This window comes from Panthera tigris, chromosome B3, assembly GCF_018350195.1.
Source record: "Panthera tigris isolate Pti1 chromosome B3, P.tigris_Pti1_mat1.1, whole genome shotgun sequence".
NCBI classification, from domain to species: Eukaryota; Metazoa; Chordata; class Mammalia; order Carnivora; family Felidae; genus Panthera; species Panthera tigris.
The window spans coordinates 51,918,559-51,930,859 of NC_056665.1; the positions used below are offsets into that span (position 1 = coordinate 51,918,559).

Genomic DNA, 12,301 nt, shown 5'->3' on the forward strand with positions numbered 1-12,301 from the left:
AGATGATGTCCAACTTTTTTTGAGGGAGATAGAACTTTCTCAGTGAATAGCCTGTATTCAGACAGTAGAGAAGCAGCTTCCTACTGAGCACGTGTGGGTGGCTGTCCTGACTTCCACAGCAGTGCCTCTGTGTGTCCCTGGGGTCTCAGTTCTGTGTCTCTGGAGAAACACATTAAGAACTTTATCTGTTCTTACAAGTAGGGGTGTGGGTACAGTTCCTTCCCTCCTATCTCAGCCCATCCTAAAATTCATCTAATAATAAAAAAAGTCACCAGTCAATGAGAGCCTGGAGGAAACCACTGTTCACATTTTGATTTATTTTATTCCTTTCTTCTTTTTTCTACCATGGTGATACACATTTTATAAAATTGGGGTCATACTGCATATAAAGTTTTAAATTCTATATTTTTTCTCACACTATATTGAAATACTTTCCCATTGTCATTGATAATATATGCAAGCTGTCATTTTAATACCTAAGTCATAGGATATACAACAATTTATTCTACCCACTATTGTTGGACATTGGATTTTTTGGCTACAAGTAATAACACTATGATGAACACTCTGAACAAAATCCTTGTTCGCCGGGAGAACTGTTGGAAGGGAGAGGTAGCCACAGAGTAGAAACAGCACAGTTTCCATTGGCCCTGAGAGTCCCCAGAGGGCACATGGCTATAGTGATTGTATGGTGGGTACTGCTGGATCTGAGAAGCCTGAATCTTTTCTGGGCCAAAACCTTTGGGATTTAGGAAGAGCCCAAACATTTTGCCCTTTCTAAGACATATTTGTAGGCATCCGGGACCCTGCTGGTTTTTGAGCCAAATTCAGCATGAGCAAGGCCACTCCATTATTAGGAAGGAAACACAAAGCCAGGACCCAAACCTCTGAAGTTTCTCTGCCTCCAGACTCTGATATCCAGAGAACCTATTTTCACATATTCATATTTCTAAATTATCTACAAGGGGCACTACTTTAGTAAGAAAAAATTGATCAAGATAAATATGGCATATCCATACAATAGGGTGTTTTTCAGCCACAAAAAGGAATGAAATACACATAGTACAACATGGATGAGCCTCAAAAACATGCTAAGTGAAAGAAGCCAGACACAAAAGGCCACATATTATATGATTCCATTTATATTAAGTGTCCAGAAGAAGCAAATAATATAGAATCATAAAGCAGATTAGTGATTACCAAGGACTAGAAGGGAATAGGGGAACAAGAGGATGACTGCTGAAAGTTACAGGTTTCTTTTTGGTGTGATAAAAATGTTCTAGAAATCGATAATGGTGATGTTTGTACAGCTGACTTTAGAAAACCATTTCGTGTACACTTTTTGAATGAATTAGATGGTATGTGAATTGTTCACTAAAACCGTTACCAAAAAATAGATTAAGATGCTTCTAAGCTCATGTCCTTGTTTCTTTTGATTTCTGTAGGATCTTGAAGAGGAGTTAGACATGAAGGACAGAGTGATTAAAAAGCTCCAAGATCAAGTTAAAACTCTAAGCAAGACGATTGAAAAGGGTAGGAAAAATAACATTCCCTTTCCTACTTTTTGGAACTGTCAGCTAAGGTCCACAGGCACCGTTTGATTCCTGATGTGGTCCAGAGTCTTTAAAACTCAAAGGAGTGATTGTCAACGGGTGAGGTTGGGGGCTCAGTGATAGACTAATGGAAAGATCCTTTGGGCCGAGGCTAGCTCACCAGCCCTCAGATAATTCCAGATGCACTCATGTAATTGCAAGGGACACCCTGTAATGAATACTTTTAACCTCTTCTGCTATTAACTCTCCCCTTTTAAAAATGAAACTGTAGTCAAGTTTCAAACGTAACTGCTTTGAAATTCTCTTCCTCTCCCAGTTACAGAGGATTAATATCTCCATTTCTATTAGAAGAAAGTAGAGAGCTAAGAAGCCAGACAGTAGTCCTGAATATGAACTTCACATTTTGAATGTCCTCATGAACTCCTGTGAAAAGGCCCCTAGGCTTTTCTTTCCTTCACCTGCTTCTGAGTCTGAACTTTTCTGACTTCTCTCTTCTAATGTTCTTGACTCATGTTTCGTATCACTTCCTTTTCCTCCCAAACTGGATCACTAAGTCTGTACCTTGAACTCTCTGTTCCTTTTACTGTATTCACACTTTTGAAGAGCTCCTTTATTATTCTTTATTCAACTCTCACCTCAAACTCAAAATGCCCAACAGCAACATGAGGATTTCTCCCTCAATAATGATAAATCATGTCTGCCCTCTCAAAGCTCCCATTGTGTCCCTGTTTTTGGAATGAGTGAATGAACTGCCATCTCAACATAAGGACTTCCAAACTCCACCTCCCACTCCTCAGTTTTTTTCTTGAGTCCTGGTCCTTTTTTGTCTCCAAGACTATCTCCTTTGCCTTCCTATTACCTCCTCCAACTCAGTGTGTCTAAGTGGAATACATCAGCTTCCCTTCATGTTAGTTATCCATTGTCATATAACAAACTATCCCCAAATTTAGCAACTTAAAACAACAAACACTTAGCAACACACCGTTTCGAGAGTCAAGAATGAAGGAGCAATTTAGCTTTGTGGTTCTGGCCCTGAGCTGCCTTCAAGTCATCAGCAGGGACACGGTCATCAGAAAGCTTAACAGGCTGCAGTATCATTCTTATCATAAACAGCATTGCTTACTAAAACAGTTGGCGTTCTACCTTTATTAGTTTCCAAGGGAACAGAGCTAATTTATTAAATTAACAGGAGAAAGTCTCGTGCAGTAGTAAGAAAGTTTTGTTAACAGTACTTGCATCACCTTCTTTTTCACCCACCAGACCCTACTCACCTTTCTTGGCCCAACGGGTGTGCTACGTCCTTCATTTTTTAACAGTTCCAACCCACTTCTGTGTACATTCTCATGGCCACTGTGTGAATTTCCTGTAGCTGCTGTAACAAATCAGCATAAAATTAGTGACTTAGTGGAACACAAATTTATTATCTTACGGTCCTGGAGGTAAGAAGTCCAAAATGTTTTTCACAGAGTTAAAATCAACATGTTAGCAGAGCTGAGTTCCTTCTGGAGGCTTTAGTGGAGAATCCTGTCCCTTGCCTCTCCAGCTTCTAGAGGCCACCCACATTTCTTGGCTTATGGGTCCCTTCCTCCATCTTCAAATTCAGCAGCATAGCATCTTCAAATCTTTCTCTCGCTGATTCATAGGGGCACATGTATCCCAGTGTTTATAGCAGTGCTTTCAACAATAGCCAAATTATGAAAAGAGCCTAAATATCCATCAACTGATGAATGGATAAAGAAGATGTGGTTTATATATACAATGGAATGCTACTTGGCAATGAGAAAGAATGAAATCATGCCATTTGCAGCAACATAGATGGAAATGGAAGGAATGATGCTAAGTGAAGTAAGTCAGTCAGAGAAAGACAGATATCATATGTTTTCACTCATATGTGGAACTTGAGAAACTTAACAGAAGACCATGGGGAAAGAGAAGGAAAAATAAGTTACAAACAGGGAGGCAAACCATAAGAGACCCTTAAATACAGAGAACAAACTGAGGGTTGATGGGGGGTGGAGGGGAGGGAAAAAGGGGTGATGGGCATTGAGGAGGGTACTTGTTGGGATGAGACTGGGTGTTATATGTAAGTGATGAACCACGGGAATCTACCCCCAAAACCAAGAGCACACTGTACATACTCTATGTTAGCCAGTTTGACAATAAATTACATTAAAAAAAATCTTTCTGACCTCTGCTTCTGCATTACATCTCCTCTCAGAATGGACATGAATCTTTGGTGACCAGAAGGCAGACTCTGGCTCACCCAAAGATGTCCACATCACAGTCCTCAGAACTGTGGGTGTGTTATTTACACAACAAAAGGGATTTTTGCCAATGTGATTAAATTGAGGATCTTGAGATGGGGAGATTACCTTGGATTAATCTAGGTGGGCCCAGTATAATCACAAGAGACCTCATAAGAGAGGGGCAGGAATGCCAGAGTGAAACAAGGTGATGTGACAACAGAAGCAAAGAGACAGACAGACAGACATGGTGATGGAAGCAGAGGTCAGAGGAAGCAGAGGCTACAATCCAGGGGATGTGGGTAGCCTCTAGAAGCTGTAAAAGGCAAGAAGCGGATTCTCCACTAGAGCTTCCAGAACTTAGCTCTGCTGATACTTTGATTGTAGTCCAACATGTAAGATCCATTTCAGTCTTCTGACCTCCAGCACCGTAAGATAGGAAAATTTGTGGTATGTCAAACCACTAAGTTTGTGGTAACTTGTTACAGCACATAGGAAGCTAATACAGCCCCCTTAGGATCATGCAGTTTGGTACTTTGCTCACCTACTGTTTCATGAATCTTGTTTCCTTGACTGTGATGTCATCATCTAGAAGACAGAAGCAACATCTTGGCTTGCTTTCTTATCCGCACTGTGTTGGATTCATACCGGGCACTCATGAGGAGCCCTTCAAGGATCATTCCGCCTTTTCAGTGACAGCTATACTCATTGATATAGTTGCAGATAAGAATCACTACCAGAGGAATTCTTCGGGATTAATCAAGTTTCCATTTATCTGAAAGCCGCAGGCATTTGTGTGTAAGCCAGCCAGAATGGAGTGGAAAGAGACAGAGCAGTCTCGTTATAAAGCCTGTGGGAGTTGTTTCTGTGAATTTAGCTGATTGTTTGCCTCTGACTATAGGCAATGATGTGCACTTGTCCTCAAGACCCAAGGAGTATCTTGGAATGCTGGAATACAAGACAGAAGATGAGGACAAGCTCATTCAAAACCTCATTCTCGGTAGTGAGACCTGGAAGTCTGAATGTTTGCTCTGTCAGTCATTGCTACCATCATGGGTGGGAGTAGTCATTTCTCTTCCTCCACTGCTGCTTCTCCTAGCCCAGAGTCTCCTAACCTTGGCACTGGTGACCAGATAATTGGTTGTTGTGTGAGGGCTGTGTATTGTAGAATATTAAGTAGCATCCTTGACTTCTACTCTCTAGAAACCAGTAACAACCCCTAGTCATGACAATAAGAAACATCTCCAGACATTGCCAAATGTCCCTTGGGAGCCAGAATTGCCCTCAGTTAAGAAGTACTGCCCTCACCCCTTCCAAAGTCTAATCATGGGATCCAGATAGAAGACACATCCTCTCATCTTTGTGTCTCAGCACAGGAGCAATGGCAGAAGTAACTGTGGTTCCATGTCCCATTCGACTTCTGCTGAGAATTTTATTTGCAGGCAATGTGATGGGAGCTTCCCAAACACATTTCAGTTACAGGAATGTTCCAATGTGCATGCTCAAGTGTTGGTGGTCTTAGAACCAATCTTACTAGACTGTCCTCACCTGAAAATCATACGGTTTTCCAGTGGGAGAGAGAAAAGCTGCCTTTCTATAAGTTGGTCTCAAGATAAAGCAGAAAGCTTATGTGTAGCCTAACTTCCTCTTCTTCTAGGTGATTCCCCCACCAGAGCACATGAGCCACCTGTACCCTTTCCTTTCTAGCCTTACTTGTGCACAGCCGTGGGGCCTCTTCATTCCTCTATCTTAATGCAGCCATGGGGAGGTCTTTGTTTGCTTACCTGAGTTTATTCTATAAAGTTTCTCTCTTCCCTTTATCCCCAGTGTCTCCTCCTGCCATTCTCTTCTTCTCAAGGTCAGTGAGGCCCGCCTCTGCAGGACTATAGTGTGTCTGTTTTCCTGATTCAGGAAAGATGTATGTGATCACTGAGATCGTATCCCATCCTCATCACACAGGCTGGAGTTGGGTGCATGGACTTGGGGTTTTTCCCTTACATTGGAGGGCTGAAATCCAGGGTCTCCATGCCAGGAAGAAGTACAAATTCTATCTAAAATTCAGCCTTTTTTTTTAAAAAAAGAGAAAGTCCTTTGCAAATGGGAAGTAAGAGGAACAGGCGGTACCTGTATATTTTTGCCAGAAAAGAGCCAGACTGAATTCCTCAAAGAGAAAAGATAGGCCTGTGCATTCAGGCATTGTATCAAGTACAGAAAAGCAAATAACCCTTGTCCCATAGTCAGAGGCTCCTTAGGGGGAGAGCTGGCTATCGATCAGCTGTAGTCCTCATTGACTCTTTCTGTTCCAGACTTGAAGCCTCGTGGTGTGGTGGTGAACATGATCCCAGGGCTGCCCGCTCACATCTTGTTCATGTGTGTACGCTACGCAGACTCTCTAAACGACGCCAACATGCTCAAGTCCCTCATGAACAGCACCATTAGTGGCATCAAGCAGGTGGTTAAGGTAGGAACTGCCTTTGACATTGGCCTTTGGTATTTTAGTTATTTTAAGAACACCTTAAGGGTTCATCCTTGGCCCATTCTTTACCTCTAGTCTTCGGTGAATCACGTGATTCCTTAAATTAGTCAGAGGCCCACTCTGTGAAAGAAGTCAAGCTGTTTGGAAAAGACAAGTTAGGTTAGGGATCCCCAAGGATAAAGATGTGCCAACAGACCCAAAACCTTACCTTCAAGACTACAGCCGGGTAGCCAACACCCCCATCACTTCTACCCCTTCAGGGTATGAGATGTCCGGCCATGAGGATTCATTATTCATCAGGAGTTAGAATAGAAAATTAACATTTGTCTGGTGCTTTGCGTGCTTTCTAGTCACTATATTCACAAGAGCCACCAGGGTGTTCTGGGAAGAGACCCCCATAAATTTATGTTTTCCCTGTCCATAATTTCATAAAATGGGTTTCCTTAGGATAGACGTGCATTGTGTCCCAGGCCATGGGTACACGGTACTTGCCTCCTCTTGCCACTCTGGAATCTTTGAATATTTAGAAACTAGAAGATGCATGGCATGAGGAATAGAAATCCTTCCTCACCAACATTTTCCCAGTCAGCTTCCCCAGTGGCTCCCTGCCTCTGACTCTGCTGGTGTCCAGGACCGCCCCTCCCCAGCTCCAGCACACAGCACATTAAAGCAGCCCTCACTTGGCCCTGCGCCCCCACATCTCTGTGCCTCTCCATTCACCAAGGTGCTTACATTAGCAGGTTAGTTCCTGCAATCTGGCTTCATCTCTGTCACTGCACAAAAAGATCACCAGTAATTCCTCTTGCTAAATCCAGTGGTTTCTCCTTAATTTTTATCCTCCTCTAAGGGACTGAAGCTTTCAGACCACCTCTTTGAAACCATCCTACTTTGTCCTTCAAATCCCAGGACTGTCCCAGTTTTCCTCTTACCTCTCTGACCACCACACCTCTACCTTCTTTCTTCCTCTTCTTGCTGCCCCACAAGCAGGGCTGTTCTTCCCAAGAGAGTCCTCACTTCTGAGCTCTGGTCCCTCCACCCCTTTCCTTCAAGGTAGCATTCTCTCCCCTTCTCAGGAGCTTTCTCAGCTGCCCTCTTTCATCAGCATCTTTCCAGCCTCTGACCTTTTGTGGCATCATCTATGTCCACCATGCAGGTGCTCAGCCCCCTATATAATTGTGTCCTGCATATGTTATGTCGTATGCAACATTCTTCCCAGTCAGAATGAGAACTCCAGAAAGCAAGACCCCAGACTTACCTTTATTAGGCACTCCTGCAGTGCCTGTATCAAGCTTCATACTAAGTGACGTATACAGAAATACTTTGCAAACCATAACCTGCTAAATAAACATAAAAGCCTATCATTACAGTATATAAATTTAATAAAATCTTGGGTGAATAAAAGAAGAATTCATTTTGATCAAAAGCCAACAGCTAAGTAAACAGGTAAGATACATCTGTTCTTGGCTCAAAGGTACCAGTAGTGACCAAATCCAACTTTGTCTTTCTTTCTTTCTTTTTGTTTTTTTTTTTAGGAACATTTAGAAGACTTTGAGATGCTATCTTTTTGGCTTTCCAATACGTGTCATTTCCTCAACTGCCTAAAGCAGTACAGTGGTGAAGAGGTAGGGGCACTCGCCTGCTCTGTGTTCTGTGCTGACTGCTGGTCTAGAACTTCCTTATGAGGCAGAGCCCACCACAGGGATTGGACATGTCCCCACTTCCTGGGGCAGCCTCTGCTCCAAATGGCTTCCTACTTTCCTCCTCAGCCAGGAGGCCAGCTTCACATTACTGGTTGGACAGGATTCACAGCCAGAGACTTCTAGAAAAAGGCCTGGACCTTGGGCATGATAATAAGCCTCCATTTTCCTTGAGTTTTAAATCAATGAGGTAGATTAGATGATTTTTAAGTTTGATTCTGGTTGTGAAATTCTGAAGATTTTAGTATTCTAACTCTAAAATACAACCTTTAGATCAACATGGCTGTTTCTTCAGAGAGGATCTGCAGGATTCTCATCTTCCTCTATAATCTGTACATCTTTTGCCATTCCAACTCTGCCCCCAAGGGGCTAACATCATAAAGGAATTCTCCACCTTCAAATACTCAAAGAGCAAAATTTCATTGACCTGAAATAACAAAGTGGCTTTTAGGGTTTTACTGCTCTCCCAATGTTTCTACCATTTGTCCCTGCACATACCCATGCAGTGTATGAAGTTTCCAGTGTCATACCTTCCCCAACACTTGATATTGACAGACATTTTAATTATTTACCAACCTCATAGGTATAAAATGATACCTTGTCAACTTAAATTGCAATTACTTGATCACTAATGAGGTCAAGAATCATTTCATGTGCTCACTGGTCATTTAGGTTTCTTTTCAAATTACCTATGACATCAGTTCTCCAATTTGTTTAGAGGTGATTTTTTTTTTTTTTTTTTTTTTTTTTTACTGATTTGTAGGTCTTTATCATGGATAAACCATGGCTTGTCTTATATTTTTCTTTATGGAGTCTATCATACATAATTTCTGAATTTTGGTGTATCAATCCTATCCTTTTATGATGTGTTTTAGTGTCTCGGTCAAGAAATTCTTCCCTGCCCTGAGATCGTGAATTTATTCTCCTACTTTCTTCTGTATTTCTGTAATTCAAATTGGAGCTCACAATTATGGTTTTACCTATCCAGAATTGGTGTGATTATTTATCCCATGATGTTGAGATAATGACCTCATATCTTTTTCCGTGTGGATAGCAAATTGTCCCAATGAAGGAAGAGTAAAATATAAAAGTAATTCTACTAGTATTACAGAACAAAAGGAGAAACAAGTAGAGAAAACTTAACCTCTGACTAAAAGGAATACCAACAGGAGCAGGGGGCACAGACCAGCCCATCTAAGACAAACAAGCATGTGTGAGACATTAATGGAAGAGGATATTATTCAACACCATTTATTTTTTTACCTTTTCTTTGCCTCCATCAGCCACATATACAATGTTCTTTGCTCTATCTATTCTACGTGTTTTCTTTCAGTTGCTATATATTCATTTCTATTTCTATGGTTTTCACCTATGCCTGTTACCATTATATCCTCTTCTTGTCTTAATGCTTTCTTTTTCCTTTATTTCTTTGAACATATTGAACATACTGTATTAGGCTGGTGGGCTGTTATGACAAAATACCACAGACTAGAAGGCTTTTAAACCGCAGAAATTTATTTTCTCACAGTTCTAGAAACCTGAAGTCTGAGACCAGGGTGCCAGCATGGCTGGTACCTGGTGAGTGCTCTCTTTCTGGCTTGTGGATGGCTGTATTCTCGTTATACCCTCACACAGACTTCCCTTGGTGTGTGGGCGCAGAAAGAGAAAGATTGAACTTTCTAGTGTCTTTTATTAAAGGCACACTAATCTCATCAGACGAGGGCCTCACACTTATGACCTCATTTGGTCTGAATTACTTTTTTACAGGCCCCATCTCCAAATACAAGCATACTAGAAGTGAAGGCTCCAACACAGGAATCTGGGAACATCACAAATATTTAGTCCATTGCACACATCTTAAAATATTTCAGATTGATCTATGCTCTATAATCATTAAGTCATGAATCTCATGTATTGTATTACTGACCTCTTAAACCTCTTTGTTTCCTTGGGTGCTTTGCAGTTTTGTTTTGTTTTTTTATGAGCTTCCATGGAGGTTATTTTCCACTGTGTTCTGTTGGTGCTGGAGGCACATATTTGTAGGGTGAGTACAGTGACAGTTATAGAAAATAAGGGCTACCACACACCTGTAGAGCTCATTTGATACAAATAAGACATTAAGTTTTGAAGTATAGGAGCTGATTATAATGCCATTAGAGAGTATTTTAATTTCGTGCATGCCTATAGCATTCTAATATTTATATGTATTTATATGCTCAAATTACTTTCAGGAATTCATGAAGCTTAATAGTCCACATCAGAATAAGAACTGCTTGAACAATTTTGACCTTTCAGAATACAGACAGATTCTTAGCGATGTGGCAATACGAATATATCATCGGTTCATTGTTGTAATGGAAAATAACATTCAACCAATAATAGGTAAGAAAAGAATTGATGACCAAAAAATATTTATGGTAACACCGAAACCTTAAAAAAACAAATCCTGTAGGTCGTGCCTAGATGGCTCAATTAGTTAAGCATCCCACCCTTGATCTTGGCTCAGGTCATGATCTCATGGTTGGTGAGATCTAGTGATTTCAAAGAACATAATTTTAAAACCAGAAAAATGTAACCATGTAAATGTCTCATTTTTAATTCTTTTCTATTGCTTGAAATGATTACTTCTCTAAAAAGTACATGGTTTGTAATTTCCTGCCTGGAAGGGTGATTCACCCCAAAGGGAAAGACCAGGAAGACCTGCTACTCCATGTGTAGCTACTCCTAGGTCATTACCACTTTTGAAATCTTAAAGTCCCACTCAGATTCTTGTATACTTTCTTCAACTTTCTGAAATTTAAATACTTCAGGCTTGAAATGGTACAGACCACGAGTTGTGTCAACCCGCTCCCTTTCCTGTGAAGCTGAAAGAAGAGGGAGTCCAAGCCTGCAAGAGGAGCTGCCGCCCTGTTGTACACAGCCATGTGCTCCGCCCCCTTCTACACCCCGTGCTCCCCACTCCTTGATTCTCTTGCTTTCCCCATCACAGCTGCATCCACGGCTAACTCTTGCAGAAAATGTCCCGGGTCCTGGAAAAGACCCTAGAGAGCAGTGGGAAATGTTCTCTGGTTGTCCCCACCGCATGTGCAAGAAATACCTGTGTTTTCCTCTGCAGTGCCGGGCATGCTGGAGTATGAGAGCCTGCAAGGCATCTCCGGCCTGAAGCCCACGGGCTTCCGGAAGCGGTCATCTAGCATAGATGACACGGACGCCTACACCATGACCTCTGTCCTGCAGCAGCTGAGCTACTTCTACAGTACCATGTGCCAGAACGGCCTGGACCCTGAGCTGGTGAGGCAGGCTGTGAAGCAGGTCTTCTTCTTGATCGGGGCGGTCACCCTGAACAGCCTCTTCCTGCGCAAGGACATGTGCTCCTGCAGAAAAGGGATGCAGATCAGGTAAAACCCATGATTCACCAGTTACACCGAGAGGCAGCTGGAAAGGATGCTTTTAATGTCTAGGGTCACATATTGCTGCCCCCTTCCCATGAGCTGCACTGCCTGGTGGGGTGGGGAGGGGGGGTGTTGTGCAAGAGGACTCTTGGAACTTTGGGGACGTCTGTGGTCAGGTGGTGGCCCCTCCACCCACCACTCTGCACCAGGCTAGCTTGACACTCAGGCCCAGGGCCTTTAGTGGCTAAAGACTAGCAACTAGTAATTGTAGATTTTTGGCCCTGGGTACTTATCATACACTCAGCCAGTGTTTACTGACCATCACCTCTGTGAATAGCACTGCCTGGTGGAGGACACAGGAAACAAAGGAAAGAGCAGTTTGATCCCTGCCCTCTAGAAACTCAAAATAGCCAGATAATAATTCAAGGCAAGTCTGATTAAGTCACAAACGAGTGCTGCAGAGAAGAGAGATTACTGAGGACAGAAAAGTTAAGCCTGAGAGCTGTGCATTGAGTGATTTAAAAAGGGAGAAGAACATTCCAGGCAGGAGAAATGAGGCAGGCAAAGGCATAGTGCTGGAACTGAGGAGGACCGGTCCCCAGGCTTTGGTAGGTAGCGCTGTCTAGATTAGCAGAGGTTTGTTTTGGGAGCAGCAGGACCAGCAGGCTGAGGACATGGTAATCACTTTTGAGGTGTGTCCACCTTTACTTATCTCTTAGTTTAGGAAACACAAACCCTGAGCTACTGTTTGAATTAATGCTGTCACATGATTAGAAAACACATAAAATAGTGTAGATATTTAGGATTTTTTATAATGTGTACAGGGATTTGATACCTGTGTGTGACATGAAAGCCTGAGGTCGTGTTGATAGTATCTTAAGCCAAGAAGTAAACGAGACATCCATTAAACCTTTTCAGCATTAATGAAACTTGGAATTGG

The 12,301-nt window shown here is 42.2% G+C and overlaps 1 protein-coding gene across 1 annotated transcript in view; it reads left to right on the plus strand.

The window, feature by feature from the left end:
- MYO5C (myosin VC) overlaps positions 1-12,301 on the plus strand; it is a 102,410-nt gene that overhangs the window by 75,578 nt on the left and 14,531 nt on the right. Inside the window, exons 33-38 of the mRNA XM_042988833.1 lie at positions 1,446-1,533; positions 4,698-4,796; positions 6,103-6,257; positions 7,805-7,894; positions 10,201-10,351; positions 11,085-11,367. Of these exons, the coding sequence (XP_042844767.1) occupies positions 1,446-1,533; positions 4,698-4,796; positions 6,103-6,257; positions 7,805-7,894; positions 10,201-10,351; positions 11,085-11,367 (866 nt within the window). The remainder of the gene's footprint in view (positions 1-1,445; positions 1,534-4,697; positions 4,797-6,102; positions 6,258-7,804; positions 7,895-10,200; positions 10,352-11,084; positions 11,368-12,301) is intronic.